Raw genomic sequence first — 18,247 nt, forward strand, 5'->3', positions numbered from 1 at the left:
GTGGCATTGTTTCAGTAAGCTTCTGCAATGTCACAAGATTTATTTCCACCCAGTATTGCATTAATTTTTCACCAAGATCTTGTATTGATGATGGGAGAGTCTGACCACTGTACAAAGCCTTCTCCAGCAAATCCCAAAGATTCTCAAAAGGGTTAAGGTCTGGACTCTGTGGTGGCCAATCCATGTGTGAAAATGATGTCTCATGATCTGTTTCAACTGGACAACTTCTTGTGAAAGAGTGGTTCACACTCTTTCACAATCTGACCCAGATGAATCCTGACATTGTCATCTTGGAATATGCCCGTGCCATCAGGGAAGAAAAAAATCCATTGATGGAATAATCTGGTCATTCAGTATATTCAGGTAGTCAGCTGACCTCATTCTTTGGGCACATAATGTTGCTGAACCTAGACCTGAGCAACTGCAGCAACCCCAGATCATAGCACTGCCCCCACAGGCTTTTATAGTAGGCACTAGGCATGATGGGTGCATCACTTCATCTGCCTCTCTTCTTACCCTGATGCGCTGGTTCCCCACTATCCTTCCAGCTTTTAATAATGCGTTGGACAGTAACCCAATTTTAGTAGTTTCTGCAATCTCCTTAGATGTTTTCTCTGCTTGATGCATGCCAATGATTTGACCCTTCTCAAACAGACTAACATCTTTTCCACGACCATAGGATTTGTCTTTAGACATGGTTGTTTAAGAAATGAGAAGCTACTCATTGCATCAGTTGGGGTTTGAATTTTTGCTTTCCATCAAGTTCTTCAGTAGACTCTCTTCCACTGGAATTTGTTTTGGTCATGCACCACTTTAAGTGATCATTTTGAGCATGCTGGGCAGAAGAATTACTTCAGTTATAGTTTTGTCAGACTGCATGGTTCTGCAGCTCCAGAGAATTGTGGTTATTGAGTTAAACAACATCTTCTCTGGCTGCACCACAATCTTTTCTCATGTTTATTTGTACAAACGGGGCAATGTTACCTCTGGAAAATATTTACAGCTAGATGGCTCTCACTGATTGTTTTCAACATCTTTCCAAATGCCGCTTTTCGAACGTGTAAATGGATGCCATGTTTTTCCCCAAATGAAATGGAAATGTTTCTCTTAATTTCCTTCCACCAGCTAGCTCCCTGTCTTGTCATGTGGAGTGACAACGGAAAAGGAGCCAGCTTAAGTTTCTGCTTTTAAGTTGTGGTTTTGGAACTGGGTCAAGAGGTAGTACCATAATTTTGTGTGTGGCAAGAAGCTTCACACAGCACAGTGGCCAGTTGTATGTTGGACACAAACTGAAATAATTTCCATATCACATCATTGCAAAACTCATTTGCAAAACTGCAACAGCTTATGTCATTACAAAGAACTGGCTGGTGTTTCAGTTGTAATTGGGACATTTTTTACAACATTCAAAAACTAAAATTAATTTAATACACTGCCGAGCCCTTATGTAAACTATCATCTAGTAACTACATGAATGATGATATTTGGAAATAAAATAGTAGCGTTAGTACCTTTGTTGACCTATTCCCTCAGAAACCCTTGCTGCGTAAAGAGTTACCTGATGTCACTAATCATCCTTTGTTTCAGTCTGTTGATTGTTACGCTCCTGGGTTCTCCTGTTTGTTGCTCCTGCAGTATGGAGCTCTAGAGCAATATTAATGAGCTTATTCATCCTGTCTCCACCTGCATAAAAATCTAGTCCTCCCTCAAGCTTTTGAAGTGGCAGCATCTTGCTGTGGGATAGATCACACAATGTGTGACCCCGGCAACCCCCTGCTGGACAGCTGTATGGGGGGGTGAGGACATTTTACTTTCATGTGCCTGTGGTGTCCTGGTATTTCTCCTCTTTGCATCGATGGCTGCTGCATGAAAGAGATCACCTGCCACGTTATCGCATGACAAATTGTTGGTTGGAGTGAAAAAGAATGAATCCAGGCTTTGGCTGGTAAACCTGATAAAGACGCTCAAAGATCAGACTGAATCTGTCCAGCATGTAACATCTTTGCATTTTTGCTTTTTGCTGACACAAAATATATTCACACACTGATTATAAGTTGTATTTAAATTGCCCTCAGCATTAGTTACCACTAAGACCAAGTACAACGTATATTTCAATGTTATTTCTTACTCTTTCTGTTGTACAGCAGCTTTAAAGTAGTAGTAGTAGCAGTGATGGTGGTAGTAGTAGTTTCTAAAAGAAATGTTGCAAATCGGCTGTACAGAAAGTACCCTAGATGCTACAGGTACTAGAGATACAGGACACGAACAACAATGTGGAATGGTGGCAGTTTGCTCGGTCCGAAGCCGTGATCTAAACAGTGGCATTTTTGGCATGCCCAATCAAGCTGTAGATCCAACTGATCCAGTTTCAAGTCTTTGAAAGTGCTGCTGCTCCTTTAGAAACCTTCAGTGTAACCATGATTTCACAATGAATGTATTGTCTTAGAATGATAATTTGACTTCTGACCACTTTTCACTTTCTACTTCTATTATGGTATTTGCCACTCTCAAGAGGCCACTGTTCACCTGGCTGAGCACAGCTATATTTGTGAATAATGTCTGCAAGTTGATTCCCTCAAAAAAAACCTCTCATGTGTAGAGTGTTGTGAATGCTGCAGAAAGTTGCAGTATACTAGTCAAACATAACACAACTGTCTATATAATACCACCCATTCCACTTGTTTAACATCTTAAGATGTTATGTCATTTTTTCAGTAAATGCGGAAAACATACCTAGCTGACTGTATAACTGGATTAAAGGAATAGAGCATAATACATTATCTGAATAATAATTTAAATATAAAGTAATCATAATTTGCATGCCAGTCAAAAGTTTCATTGAGATAAATGCCACTTGTTTTTCCTCTGTTGGGACCTAGATGAACTAGTAATATCCCAAATGTGAAGGTGCTATCTTTAGGTTGACAGGAGAGGTGGCAGGGGAACGGAACAGGAAGTGGCTGTGTTGTAGGTGGGCTTTTATTGGTGAATGTACTGTAAGTTAGCTGATAACGATTGATGATGAGACTAGCAAGAGAGATTGCTCCACTGTAGATATAATTTTACTCTTTTCTCCACATGAATTCCAGTGGCTGTTGTTTCTGTTGAAACTCTTGCTCTCGTAGAAAGGAGAACACACAAAGATTATGCAAATGTGGAGCATGTAAGGATTGCGTCTTGGCAAACACTCCAGCAGGTACTGGCTGAATGAACAGAGAGGACAGTTTTGGATTTTGACACACAGTTGGGAAGAAGAAAAATGGGAGCATCTCAGCACTGCCGTCACTCTCCATCTCTGCCTCATTCTATGCTGATTGCTTGAGGTTTGGTGTGATGAATCACTTCACATCTTCTGCTGCCTTGCTTGCTTTTCTTATACTGAAGCTCTGTAAAACCAAACCCTGCAGCTTACTATGAAAATCATTTCTATACCTCTATATATATATATATATGGCACAATGTCAAAACATTCTTTCAGATCAGCGTCACCCATTATAACAGTTATTTACTTTAAACGCTAGATACATCTGTATATTTTGGTCACCTCCTGTTTTTATATCATGTTAAGATAGCTATAGTCATCACTGATTCATTGTGAGGACCTCACATTACATCCTCTGTGGTTATTTATTTAGTCTTACTGGACCTGACAGCAGCAAACCTCATTTGCTTTTGAAGACACAACCACACATGTGGACAAAATTGTCGGTACCTTTACATTAAAGAAAGAAAAAGCCACGGTGGTCACTGAAATAACTTAAAACTGACAAAAGTAATACTAAATTAAAAAAAAAAACATGAACTCATGAAAATGAGTCATTGCTTTTGTATTGTGGTTCAACAGAACAATAAAAAAAATAAAAATAATGAAACTGGCCTCGACAAAAATGATGGTACCCCTCGAAAAGATTTGACCATAGGGACATGTTAAACTAAGGTGTGTCCTGTAATTAGCATCACAGATGTCTTCAAACTTGTAATCAGTCAGCCTGCCTATTTAAAGGGGGAAAAGTAGTCACTCTGCTGATTGGTATCATGGTGTGTACCACTCTGAACATGGACCACAGAAAGAGAGATTTGTCTCAGGAGATTAGAAACAAAGTTATAGGAAAGCATGTTAAAGGTAAAGGCTATAAGACAATCTCCAAGCAGCTAAATGTTCCTGTGACAACAGTTGCAGCACGTATTATTCAGAAGTTTAAGGTCCACAGAACTGTAACTAACCTTCCTGGATGTGGACGCAAGAGAAAAGTTGATGACAAATTGAAGAGAAGGATACTACGAATGCTGACCAAAGAGCCCAGAACCACTTCCAAAGGGATTAGAGGTGAACTCCAAGGTCAAGGTACATCAGTGTCAGATCACACCATGCGTTGCTGTTTGAACCAAAGTGGACTTAATGGAAGACATCCGACGAGGACTCATTGGGTTGGAATTTGCCTAAATGCATATTTGCATATTGACCAGCTACAGCTACAATGCTTCTGGGAGAATGACAGATAAGACAAAACTTGAACTTTGTGGTCACATCAGCTCTATGTTCACAGATGCAAAAATGAAGCATCCAAAGAAAAGAACACTGTATCTACTGTGTACAGTGTTATAAATATGGAGGAGAATCGGTTATGTTCTGGGGCTGATTTGCTGCATCTGAAATCTCAAGACGATCAAGGCAGTGAAATGTGCTGCCCAGTGTCAGAAAGCTTGGTCTCAGTCGTTTTTGATACAAAACATTAGACTATTCTGAAATGGCCTTCCATGAGTCCTGATTCAAATCCTATTGAACATCTGTGGATAGAGCTGAAACATGCAGTTTGGAGAAGGCACCTTCAAACCTGAGACAGCTGGAGCAGTTTGCTCACAAGGAGTGGACCAAAATACCTGTCAGCAGGTCAAGAAGTCTCATTGAGAGTTACAGAAATTGATTGATTACAGTGATTGCCTCAAATGGTTGTGCAACAAAAGATTAAGTTAGGGATCCCATCATTTTTGTGCAAGCCAGTTTCATTATTATTTATTTTATTTTTTTATGATTCTGTTGAACCACAATTCAAAATCAATGTCTGATTTTCTTTAGTTGATTTTCATAAATTTTTTATTATTACTTATTTTAGTGACCACCATGGGTTTTTCTTTCTTTAACGGAGGGCTACCAACAATTTTGTCCACGTCTGTATCTCCTTGTACTCGTTGACTGCTGTTATTTCATCTTCTTTTCTGATTGTCTGAAAAGTACCCACAGTGAAATAGGGATATGTTAAACCGATTTGTTTCAGTCTTTGCAGATGTACAGTAGATCATCACAAACAAGCTTTTCATTTGGTTCCTCGTTGGATAGAGTTTTCAGTTCTTATGGGTTGGTTCTCATCTGACATAACTATACAGTTTATGGCTTTAAAGATGTATACCATGTTTTACATGTTGCCCATGTTGCCATACCAGCTAACATCATTGATGAGTAGATTTTGTTGCTTCTTCCAAGACATACCCTTATTGTCTTGGCGTCTGGACTGCTGAGAAAAGTCAGAATAAATAATTGTCCTTTGATCTATTCTGTAACTGTCCAAATACTTCCAGTCAGGACTGGAAATGTAATTATCAATCATCAAACTCAAGGAAAATGGCTTCATCAGTGCATCTATTTATTTCCATGAAGGACATTATGTACACATGTTCATTTTCTTTATTGTCTGTATTGGACCTCAGGGGCATCAGTATTTGTATTATTACAGTGACTTATGTCTGATTGTTGGTTGGTTTTCAGTGATGTGCGCGGTGTTCATCTGTTGTTTTTTTGGTCAAGAACTCGACATACTGAATGCTATCCATGCTAATTAATTGCAGAATGTAGTAAACAACACTTTTTTATTTTTTTTTATTTGGTCTACAACGCATTAATCTGAATTGAATCCAACTGTGTAGAGATTAAAGCTTGGATTCAATTTATGTATTTATTTCATGTTTAAATATGTTGTTTTAAGAAAATGTTTCAAAAAAGTTTGAAAGCTCAATAGTGGAAGTTAGGTTTATTATTTAGATGTAGGTCAAGCAATAGATTAATCAAACAAATTATGACCAGAACTACAGAAAACTGCGGGAATGGCTATATGACATGATGTGCAGCCAGGCATTGTTCATTTCAAAATAATGATTAGAGACTGTTTTCTGCTCTCGTCCACAGAGAGTGTGAGACTCCTTTCATGAAGTATGGTTTTAAATGGTTTAATAAATGGGTTTCTTGGAGCGGTGCAGTGCTGCGCTCCCTCAACACACTCCCTCTGCTCAGCACTCGCAAGCTGCTCTTGACCTGATAAAAACCCCTGGAATCACCTGCTGTGCTGTATGAGTTTATTTATTTTTATCTATTCAGTAGGTAAAACCGCTAAAACATATGCCTGTGGAAGAGTTTTTCTGTTGCATAAAATGAACCTCCAGAGCTTACCTATGTGTTTGAGTTCATCTACGTCCATTATTATTTCCACCTCCTTTGGAAAATTGGAGAGTATGCAAGTTTACTTTCTTGGTGGATGGTGGGAAAGGGATGTTTGGGTAAATATTGACATTGGTTGCTCAAAATGTGTCAGGATTTTTTGTTTCCAATATTAATCAAATAAATTAATTGACTAATTTCTCCATCTCCATCACATGGTCTTCATCGTTCGAGGTTTTACTGCCATTTCTTTGTGCGTTTGTGCTGGCTCTATCGATTTTTTTATTCATTATCAATCTAAATCTAAATGTTTATGGTGCATGGATGCTTTATCCAGGTGTGTGTATGAATTCATCTGCTTCCTCTGCAAGCTCTCTTCTCCTCCTCTCCTCTCTTCTCTGTCTTTCTGCCTTTACTAGGCTGTCCTCAAGCAGATGGGTCCCACAATATCAGCTGGGTTCTACTCAAGGCTTCTTCCTGTTACAAAGGAGTGTTTTCTTGCTGCTCTGCTTACTCTGAGATACCAGTCTCTGGGTTATGTTAAGTAGCTTGTGATGATTTGGATTGTTGTCAACGCTATATTGTATAAGTAACATTGAAAGTGAAGCGAAATTGTCTGTCCTATTTTTGTGAAGGCAATATCTCAGGGACGCCTTTCTTGAAATTTGGTGCTAAAGTCCGCTTGGATTCAAGGATGAACTTGTTAGAATTTGGCTGTCAAGAATCCATATCGTAATGATGCACAATGTCATCAATTCATTATGAAGTGAGGACACAGCCAAAGCCCTGCAACCCATGTTTAATGAGTGTGCCACTTCCTTCAATGTAGGCTGCAGAGAAGGTAGTTCTAGCTATAATGCTTTGAGACCTTCAAGTCGAGCAATCAGACTGCAGGATTAAAGGCTAGATTATGCTTCCGCGTAGTGATCACGCAATGGTCACGCAATGGCCACGCAGTTGCTTGGACGCAGTCGTGAAGCCCAAGTTATGCTTCCGCGTTGACACAGCGCGAGGGCGCGTACGGACCTATTACGGACCTATTGCGTCCTTTCGGACCCCCGTGCATCCTACGCAAGGGCCAGACGTGCACCTCCCAAAAATCCTCGACGCGCGTCGAGGCGACGCAACAGCAATGCAGCAGCAACGCAGCAGCAACGCAGCGGCATTGGCTGTGATTGGTCCGCTAACTACATCCGCTGGAGACCGCTTTTCCGGTTTCCACTCATAAACATCATTGTCTCCTTTGTCGTGCCCTAATTTGCAATAGAAGTATTTCTTCCTCTGCTTGAATAATTTGGAGCTCCAACGCCAGTCTCTCTGTCTCGGTGTCCATCGTACACTGTGACTACGACAATAACTATACGAGGCGAGATACGTCACAAGAGTCTCGGTCGGTCGGTCACAAAAAATCATAGCGCCCTCTACCGGTGTGGCATTGAATTGCATTGTGACGTATCTCGCCTCGTATAGTTATTTACCTTCCGGCTTTTGTCGTAGTCACAGTGTACGATGGACACCGAGACAGAGAGACTGGCGTTGGAGCTCCAAATTATTCAAGCAGAGGAAGAAATACTTCTATTGCAAATTAGGGCACGACAAAGGAGGCAATGATGTTTATGAGTGGAAACCGGAAAAGCGGTCTCCAGCGGATGTAGTTAGCGGACCAATCACAGCCAATGCCGCTGCGTTGCTGCTGCGTTGCTGCTGCGTTGCTGCTGCGTTGCTGCTGCGTTGCTGTTGCGTCGCCTCGACGCGCGTCGAGGATTTTTGGGAGGTGCACGTCTGGCCCTTGCGTAGGACGCACGGGGGTCCGCAAGGACGCAATAGGTCCGTAATAGGTCCGTACGCACGGACGCGCTGTGTCAACGCGGAAGCATAATTTGACCTATCCTCATTGGAAAGCTCTGTAAAAAAAAAAAAAAAACAGAGGAGCTCTAGATTATGCTGATCATTTGCTGTCAGTTCATAATTTTCTATACTATTAAATTGTTTAGGTTCATAATTAGATCTTAACTTATAATTTACAAGACCTCTAACAGCCTTACCAGCCTTTATCACATGTATCAAATCCAAAATATTTCAGATATTATCTGAAGCATCAAAGATCTCTTTTCATGATAAACAGTTGTGCTGTGCTAGTGTTTTGTTGTGCGTGTTCAGTTTGGATTTTACAAAAAACTTAGAAAATTGCCTGAGTTTGAAATACACGGTGAAATAAAATTGAAAGTGAACAACATTTTTAGTCATTATTAAATGTGCACTTACCAAGCTGGTTGGGATCTGTGGAGAACATGTCAGTCATATTTCAGTCTGTGTGATCACTGACGTCCTTCCACCCCATCAGTGGTGTGTTGTTCAGCAGTGAGCTGGTATTAAGAGATTTATCCTGTGTCCCTGCGCAGCCTTTCCAGTCGTCATGAGTGATATTGTTGGGATGAACTTGTGTTGCCCTCTGAGTTAATGAGTGTCCTGGAGCAGCTGAGCAGCGGGTTTTGGGGATGCTCGGACGAACAGGAAGGCTGCTGTCTGCTAGGGTGGCCTGGTCGACATTTGGCAGGGATCTGCTGCTGTCCCACTGCAGGGATCAGCTGAGTGTTTATAGCCAACTGGTGGTCTCTGTGTTGGTGCTTTGTGAGGAGGACTTCTGCTCTCAGCTCTGTCTGAGGATGACCGATAAACCTGCAACATGATGCTGAAGATGATTTAATGCATGCTCAGGTGTCACGCTTTTATCATGCAGTTTGTTTTGCAAAGGTACCAGAAGGAAGCATTTTTAAACCAGATGGCTGCTATAGAGATTCAGTTAAATGTATGACCACGTGATGGTCCTGAAGTTGGACGTCATAACCAGAACTGCATCTGTGGTAAATGTATACAGACTTACTTTCCAGTTCATTAGGTACACTAGTGAAAGCAAATTCGTTCTAATATGGTCCTGCACTAAATCTCAGCTCAGTGTAGGTTATGGTATTCAGCCTTCACTTCGGGTAACTGAGAGAGCTGTCGACTCAACTGTGTTTTTTTAGTACTGTGGTTTGTAGGACAATTGAATTATATTGTGTTGCACATTTTTGTGTTAAACTCAAACCAGTTTAAAAGCATCACAATCTACATCATGAGTATTATACTGAATTATTTGTGACAACTGTCAACTATTATTTCTTCTGACGTTTGTTTGATAAAAAGTAGACAGTGAATTCCAACCTGTAGTGAAAAGGCAATTGTCTGATGAGAAATAATCAATATATGTATTCACTGTTTTGACAAGGCCACCAGAGTAAAGTGTTTTTTCAGCATTCATTTATTTTGCGAAATGTTACATTAAATGTCCAAAGTCTTCACTTGTAACTCCCGATGTAACGAACAGAAAGTAAACATTTTTCATGGGTTCATTGAGTTTCCATTTGACCTGCAACTTGACCCATTTTAAACCTATGCTATGTTTGTTGTTCTGGAAAAGGAAGTATGTTTGATATAGCACTGTGACCGGTCACAGGATTACTGATGATATTTAAGAAAATGGAAAAATTCTCATGGAGGTTCTGAATGGTCCTTTTGCTATGAACCTTTAGTTGCAGTTAGGGTCGTTGTCATGAATGTTAGTTGATAGGACTGCCATACATACATATTATGTATAATACATATTATTAGTCTTTCTTTTGTAAATGCAAATTTCAATACTATCCAGTTCTCAGAAAAAAAAATACAGATAAACATAATTGTATTCACATTAACCACTGGTTTTATGTTATAGCACACTGTTGTATATTTGCAGTGAAGTGAAATGACATACCTTTGCTTTAAATTAAGAACCACATTATAAGGAACAAGTTAACAAGAATATAGACCAGATTAAATTTTTAATATCACCTTTCGGTACTTAACAATTATTCCTTAACCTGTGTATTCAGCCACTGAGGAGAGTGTGTCATTTTTGTGCACATTTTTATTCATGCAGAGCATTAACTGGTGACACCAGAATGACAGACTCATTTTGGTGTTTGAACTCAGCTGCCAGATGGGCTGCAGCTCTGGAGTCCACGCTGATGAACCTGCAGGTGTAGTTGAACCTGTAAACCACAGAGCAGCTCTGAACTCATGAATGACTCACTCATCCTGCTCTAATTTAGGCCTCTGGCTCCTCCCCTCTGGTATAAATCAGAGAGGCTTATTTGATTTTTGACTTTTTATTTTTTTTTTATTCCTGCCCGGGTTTTCTGCCTGACTGAGCGGCTGACTGTACGGTTGGCTGAACAGCTCGTTTGCCTTGCAGGCTGTTCCCACTCTGCGCTCATGGTCGGCAAGGTACCACCGAGGGACTCACCAGTCAAATCTGCCCGAAATCAAACTAACAAGCTCTGACAGGAAGCAACGTGCTACCTGCCGGGAACATGGCCAACACTTTCCTGGGTTTCTCTCTGAAACGCCTCAAAGTCTTTAACCCTCCTGCTGTGCTGTCGACATGGATCTGGTGTTTCCTGTCAGAGGTCTATTCTAGTAATGAGTCGTCAGTGGTGGTGGACACTTTGACTGGACTTGAAACCAGAGATCACAGGTCGGATCAGTGTCTGTCAGCAGCCGCGCGCCCTGTGTTCTTAGACAGATGACAGAATAAAGCCTGAAACCACTGACATTCACTCATGTCTAGAGCAGATGAACATGGGCTGAATGTTTTCGGATGTTTGTTAGAAATTCACCATGTGAGTAATATACAAGATTGACCTAATTTTTTTGATTTGTATCTTATAGGTCATCTTGACATCATGCCTGTCCACGTGCTGCCAAGCTCCCAGGTACCAGCGCACCTGACGACGATGTCCATCTCGCTCATCAGCACCAACACAGACTACACCGGCAAAATGGTCACGGTAAGTTTACTGTACGTCTATGAAGTTTTTATGTTCCCAGGTCTGTTGAGGAAGTCTTCAAATCAGTCTTCTTACATAAAGTCACAATGTGTTAACATTACTATTGCATCTGTAGCTTAAAGCATTTGATTATGTCCTAGCATGTATGTGTGTTGAAACTCAAATTATATACAGTAATAAAGTTCAATTACAAAAGCATTTATTTAACACATAAAAACGGTGAAACACAAAATGTATAATCTATCTTTTTAATACCAATGTAACTGAAAAACTTGAAAATCGCACAACCTGCGTTTAATGAAATGACGTCTGTGGGTGGTTAAGACATAATAGCAATGTCAGGTTTTGCTGACACTATATTATGAAGCACAATTTCATCTTAAGGAATTAACTACATGAAGAGGCTTTGAGTGGCCACTGTACATACCAAGTTTCCTCTGTAGAGTTAAACGATTTTCCTGTTTTCCTTCACTGGTGGTATCCATACATTTTTCTCCGGTTTCAATTATTTGGCACCTGCCTCCATCTGCCATCTGTTCATATTCATTTAATATGTTTTTCTCTTTACATGAAGCTATTTTCTTCTTCTTCTTGATTAGAATGCTGTGGGGATATATTTCTGAAAACTAAAGCAGCTGAATAATCACCTACGGTCTTGCAGCTCATTTCCCTGAGGCACTTATCAACACTGCCTGGTTTTCTGACGCGGCTGTGAGCGGTTGACAGTACCTCAGTGAAAGCAAAGCCTCAGTTGGAGTGATGCACTTTTCATTTTGTCTTCAGGTTTTTTATTGTTTTTTTCTTTTTCTTTTTTTTTTTTTTTTCCTCTTTTTCAGGGGAAAGTGCTTCATAAGGGGCCATTGGTGTCAACAGCAGCTGATGACTTTATACTGAAGGCTGTCATTCAAGGTAACTCTAAAAAGTGTGTGAATTGTCTGTCCACTTATCTGAATTTGGCCAAAGAAGATTCCTGCTGGGGTTTGTGTGTTTGAAATGAGTGTTTAATTTAATTTCAACTCAGTACTCTTGTACTACTTTCTTTTGCTTTGTCTTTTCTGGACTCCCACAGTTTCCTTTAGCTTCCATTTCAGACAGTGTGAATATAAAGTTGGAAATTAATATCTTTTAATAACCTTCATCTGCTTTGTAGCATTTCATACTCAGTTATTTAGAAAGAGAGAGAGAGAGAGAAAAACCTTTATTAGTCCCGCAATGGGGAAATTGCAATAGTGGGGGGAGGAAAAGGGGAATGCTAATGACAAGTCCTATAAACTAAATTGACTAATTACAAAGTAACAGAACATCAAGACCCAGCATCAGTGAAAGCCTCATTGTTCAACATAAAGCTAAAGTGTGTGCATTTTGAGTCAGAATTGTAGAAGATAAGAAAATACAATTTTATATCTCCACATCCTTATCTGTTAGGACAGCCTTTACTGTTTTAGAATTCACTTGAAAGACTGCACTGTAAAGGCAGTATGAGAACTATGAGGATTACTTGGTTTGATTGTGTTCAGGGGTTTGTCAGAGCTTGTTTGCTGAAACCAGCTACTTATTTCTTCTGCTAACGTTGTACTTTAAACTCACTCTAAAACAAAAACCAGGAGACTAAAGAGGCAAACATTTGGTTTGGTACGTGTGCAGCTGTTTGGAGTGTGTAGTCTGGATTGTAGATGTAGAGGGAGGCCAGTGTGTTCCATTGTTGTCTTGTCTGTGGCCTCCTTATCTCTGAACAGTCTGATTAAAGAACCACAAAGAGCATAGGCTCTTATTGTGCCAGAGACATCCTTTCTTTATTAATGTAAACACTGTAACACACGTCTGTGTCTCTAGTTGCAGGATAAACAGTTCCTCCAGTTCTATCAGTTTTGGTACTGATGGTGTTTTATCTCCTGGTGCAATGTTGGATTTGGTTGTGATGGGTTTGTAGCAATCTCACTCCTTAAGTTGTAGTCATCATTAAGTATAACATACTAAGTCATAAGTCATTCAGTATTAGATTTGTAATGATTTGTCCAAATTCAAAAACTGTCATGTATATCTTTTATATTAACCATTACAGCAACAAGTTTGTTCATCTGGCACTCGAGTGGATCGTGCAAGCACCAATAAACGGAAATGCATCAGTTAAAACTATTGCCTTTCATTTGTTGACCTTGGAATGTTTGAAAAAAAATTCTCAGCCCCAGTGTTGGTATAAAAAGTTTTTAAAAACCTGTCCATTAGGTTTTCTAACTGACCTTTAATTTCTGCCACTACCTTGCAATATTTACCACTGTGTTGTGTCACCAAGCAAATTGGTTTTGTAACCACTTTTTTTCTTTTAGCTTTTTTTTGTCTAACAATTAGTCCGAAGCCTAAATATATTCAGTTTATCATCACATAAATGGTCTTACAATTGAGGTAACTTTCAAAATTGTCAGTTAATACAAATTCATTATCAAATGATCAGCTACTCACTTAATAAAATTAGACAGGCCAGTGTCTGAATTTGTAACCACGAATGTTCACAAAGTCATGGTTACAAAAATTATTCTGTCATATATTACTTAATCACCGAATGTTCATCATGACTCCACTAGAAAAAATTCTCCATCTGTGTTTCAGAAGAAGATTCCTCTCTAGATGCCTCATCTCAGAATGTGTCCATCAACGTTGTCCTGTTTGGACCACTGGCCAAGAGCTTTAGTCAAGATGTCAATCAAGGGGTAGGTTTTCTCAGTCATCAAACATGTGGTAATAAACATTCGTTTATACGTATCCCTTTAGAAAACAGAAAGATATATGAAACCACAGCTGTCCTTGTGCCATTTTTTCAGTTTCGGTGTCACTAGGGGTTGAACGACTTAGGACTCTTTGAGGTCGACTACTATGTGGTGAAAGTCGAGTCGACGTCAACGAGTCGATGACGTCACACATAAATACACAGTAGAAAGTAATGCTTTGCAACAATTAAATCTATATTCTTGACCTGAATACATATTGTAGCATCTCGCACAAAAGAAGCTACGCAGGCTTTTCTGTAAGGTAACTGCAATTGTTTGGTCCCAGTGGCTTTTTTGAACCCCTCCCTGTTGATTTGGGCCCCTTGGCATTTTATGTAAAGCCAGCAAGTCTCAAACTTGGGTTTTAAGATGGACAGTGATTTACAGCCCCTTCTCTCTGTTACTGCAGGATGTTTAACCCATTCAGACCGGATCACGCATCTGTGCGTGTTTACCTTTAAGACCGGATCACGCATCTATGCGTAGTTACCATTAAGGCCAGCAAACGCGTCTGTGTCATTTTGAGCATTGTCGTCTTTTTCGAGGCACATGGCCAATTATATGCACTGTGATTGGCTGAAATATTCTTGGGTGAGTGACAGAGATGCTTAGGGATTTTTTTTAAACTCATGTGACTAATAAAACGCTTTGTGATTGGTCGAAATAAGCCTACACGTGGAGTATGTTTTGATTGAAAATTTTAAACACCGTGCTAGCGATCCGTCACAGCTGACTCAAGTGAAGGAAGTGATATTGACGAAGTAATTGAAAAAATAGATCTTTACTGATTTTCAAAATTTTCTAAATTTTTGGAGTTTATTGATTTTAAAAAAAAATGCATTTGAAGATTATGCCCTAGCAAGTCAGTCAAGTTGAAAGCCAAAGAAGTAAGCTGTCAAATGCTTTTTATCTCATGTTTTTATCTGCTACAGAGCCTGAGAAATTAAGGTTTAAGTGTTGACATATTCTGAAAAACCTCAGGTTTTGAGAGGGGGTTTACAGAAGAGTGTTTAGGCCTGAATGGGTTAATTCCTCTGCTAGTGTTAGCGGATGCCTTTTTTGAGATGAGTGTGCATTGCAGTAGTATATTTTTAGTATTTCAGGATTGTATGTCACGGTAGTATGGGCTTCATCTTAAGTGAAGTTGATAAAAGCACTGCTAGTTTGCTGCAATGACAGACTGAACTCCTCACCTGCCTTCTTGGAGGCGTCCGCGCAGTCACGTGATCGGTGATTAGTTGATCACGTGACTGTGTGTCATGGCACAGCAGTAAAGTTGACTAGTCCCTAATTTACATCTGACTTCAGTCTAAAAACCTCTAAAAACTAAAGAATTTTAGTTCTCATTCACACCTGGTCTATAAATCACACATCACATATCTGTTGTGCTAAAATGTGGAAGATGATGATGATGTTCCTGTTACTGATGTGTGGCTTCTAATTTACAGTTTGAGTTATTTTCTGTTTCTTTTTCTCTCCTCTGTCATCCAAGTGTTAACAAACCCTGGTGGTGTCTTCGCTCTCTGGCATAGTTTACACACTCTTCTACTTCGTCCCTCCTCCACTTTCTCCTGGTAGCTGGTAATATAACTCGCTCTTTAATGTTCACCGTTTGTCTAGCCTTATTCAGTGGTTATTTTGTCTTCTGCTGATAACTTTACAGCGGCAACACCCCAACTAGAACAGGGAAAATGGGCAAAAAAGAACACTTGAAAGCAGCAGACGAATAACAATTACTAGTAACAAACTGTCCAATATTCATCTGTAGAGAAAAACTGCCTTTAATATAAAAGCTGACAGGGACAATCAGCAGCATCATAGTCACGGTTGTCTTTATGGCAGTGTAATTATAAGGAGGGACACACAGCAGTTAGTTATGCTTTTGCAGCACAACTAAGGGATGGTTCAGTCCAGTCCTAACTATAAACTTGATCAAAAAGGAAAGTCTTAAGCCTGACCTTAAAAGTAGAGAGGGTGTCTGCATCCCAAACTGGGAGCTGGTTCCACAGGAGAGGAGCCTCATGGCTAAAGGCTCTACCTCCCATTCTATTTTTGGAAATTCTAGGAACCACAAGTAGGCCTGCACTTTGAGATCGAAGTGATCTGTGGGGATCACAATATGGTACAATGAGGTCTTTAAGATCTTTAAGAGGAGCTAGGCCTTAAAGGGTCTTGTGTGTAAGGAGGAGCATTTTAAATTCTATTTTAGACTTTAAAGGGAGCCAATGAAGAGAAGCTAAAACTGGAGTAATATGATCTCTCTTGCTAATTCCTGTCAATGGTCTTGCCGCGGCATTTTGAATCAATTGGAGGCTTTTTAAAGAGCTATTTGGACAGCCAGACAGTAATGGATTACAGTAATCCAGTCTGGAAGATACAATGCATGAACTAGTTATCTAACTAGTTAACTAGCGGATAACTTAGGCCTCCTAATTAGGGTTTACTGATTATCCCTTGCACTTGACCAAAAACAAAAGTTTATTGTGCCTCAGACACTGCTGTTTCTTTAGACATGACTGAAGGCTCTTTATTTCAACTAGCGTTTATCTTACCATGTGCAGATTTGAGTCAGTATTTAGTGCGTGCACCTTTGTCTGCAATTACAGCACTGAGTCTGTGTCTCAATCAGGCTGGCACATCTGGACATCTGCCATTTTTCTCCATTCTTCCTTGCAAAACAGTTCAACCTCTGGCAGGTTGCTTGGGGATCGGGTGTGAACAGCTCTTTTCATGTCCAGCCACAAATTCTCAATTGGACTGAGATCTGGGCTTTGACTTGGCCACTCCAGAACATTCACCTTGTTGTCTCTGTACCATTTCTGTGTAGCTTTTGCTGAATGCATGGCGTTGTTGTCTTGCTGGAAAATAAATCTTCTCCCAAGTCTTAGTTCTCTTGCAGAATGAGTCAGAATCGGCAATAGTTTTCTGCATTCATCTACCCCTCTACCTTTACGTGCCTGATGATGATGCTGCCACCACCATGCTTCATGCTAGAGATGGTGTGTTTGTAGTGATGTGCAGTGTTTGGTGTTTGCCAAAAATAACGTCTAGTCTGATAGCCAAAAAGCTAAATTTTTGTCTCATCAGACCGAAGAATCTTCCTCCAATTGGCCTTCGAGTCTCCTACATGTCTCTGATCGAATGCCATTGTCAGATTCATATCAGCGTGTTTTAACAGTTTCTCTTTGCCACTTAGAGACTTAGACTTAGATAGACAACAAGGGACATTGCTTGGTCACGTAGTATAAGCAAACAGTTTACAGAATTAGCATATGAACAAATGTACAAAAAACAGATGGAAGACTATATATTGTATACATAGGATAGTAAGGTGCAATAATGTCCAATAACATTGTGGTAGAACGGTGAGTTGTTGTAAAGTTGGATAGTAAACGATATGAAACAAGTCCTGTGACATCCACTGTGGGAGCGGAGCTGGATCAGTCTGTTGGAGAATGAGCTCCACTGTCCCTCTCCCGTACAGCTTCAACTGGTGAAGAACCTGGGCAACAACCCCCCATCTGAACCACTGAAGTTTTTAACTCCTTCAGAGTGGCCATAGGCCTCCCTCACCAGTCTTCTTCTTGTCACTCAGTTTGTGAGGATGGCCAGCTCAAGGCAGATTCAAACAAGTGCCATACTCCTTCCATTCCTTGATGATGGATTTGACTGAACTCCGTGGGATGTCCAATGAGTTGGAACTCTTTCTCTGAGTTGCTTGGTGTGTTCTTTTGACTTCATGTTACAATTCTAGTATGAATATTGATGAACCAGAGACTGGACCTCCCAGACACAGGAGTTTTTATGCTACAATCTTCACTAACCGTGACACTCACTATAAAGGGGGTAAATATTTACCCAAACCTTATTTTACACTGCATATTTTTAATTAATTGACATTAGTTGACATGAAAGAACCTTTTTTTTTTTTTTTTTTGCTAATTCTTGCCAAAAAAGACAAATTACATTGACCATGATTTCATATACAAACGCAACAACAGAAAACATCCAAGGGGAGTGAATGCTATTTATAGATATTGTATAGGATGGACATGAGAGCACAGTAACTTTGAATTCACTGTTCTTGAGATTGCATTTGCCAGAATAGTACACACATGAGGTCATAGTGACTTTAACCGGCAAAATTTGACCAGCAAAATGCAAAAGTGGACACAACAAAATCA

The 18,247-nt window shown here is 40.0% G+C and overlaps 1 protein-coding gene across 2 annotated transcripts in view; it reads left to right on the forward strand.

The window, feature by feature from the left end:
* The first annotated feature begins 10,776 nt into the window (after positions 1-10,776).
* pot1 (protection of telomeres 1 homolog) overlaps positions 10,777-18,247 on the forward strand; it is a 41,233-nt gene continuing 33,762 nt past the window's right edge. For both annotated transcript variants that reach the window (XM_084555547.1, XM_084555548.1), the window contains exons 1-3: positions 10,777-11,298; positions 12,135-12,207; positions 13,906-14,006. In XM_084555547.1, coding sequence (XP_084411673.1) covers positions 11,194-11,298; positions 12,135-12,207; positions 13,906-14,006 — 279 coding nt within the window. In that variant the 5' untranslated portion in view covers positions 10,777-11,193. The remainder of the gene's footprint in view (positions 11,299-12,134; positions 12,208-13,905; positions 14,007-18,247) is intronic.

This window comes from Chelon labrosus (assembly GCF_963514085.1).
Source record: "Chelon labrosus genome assembly, chromosome: 11".
NCBI lineage: Eukaryota > Metazoa > Chordata > Actinopteri > Mugiliformes > Mugilidae > Chelon > Chelon labrosus.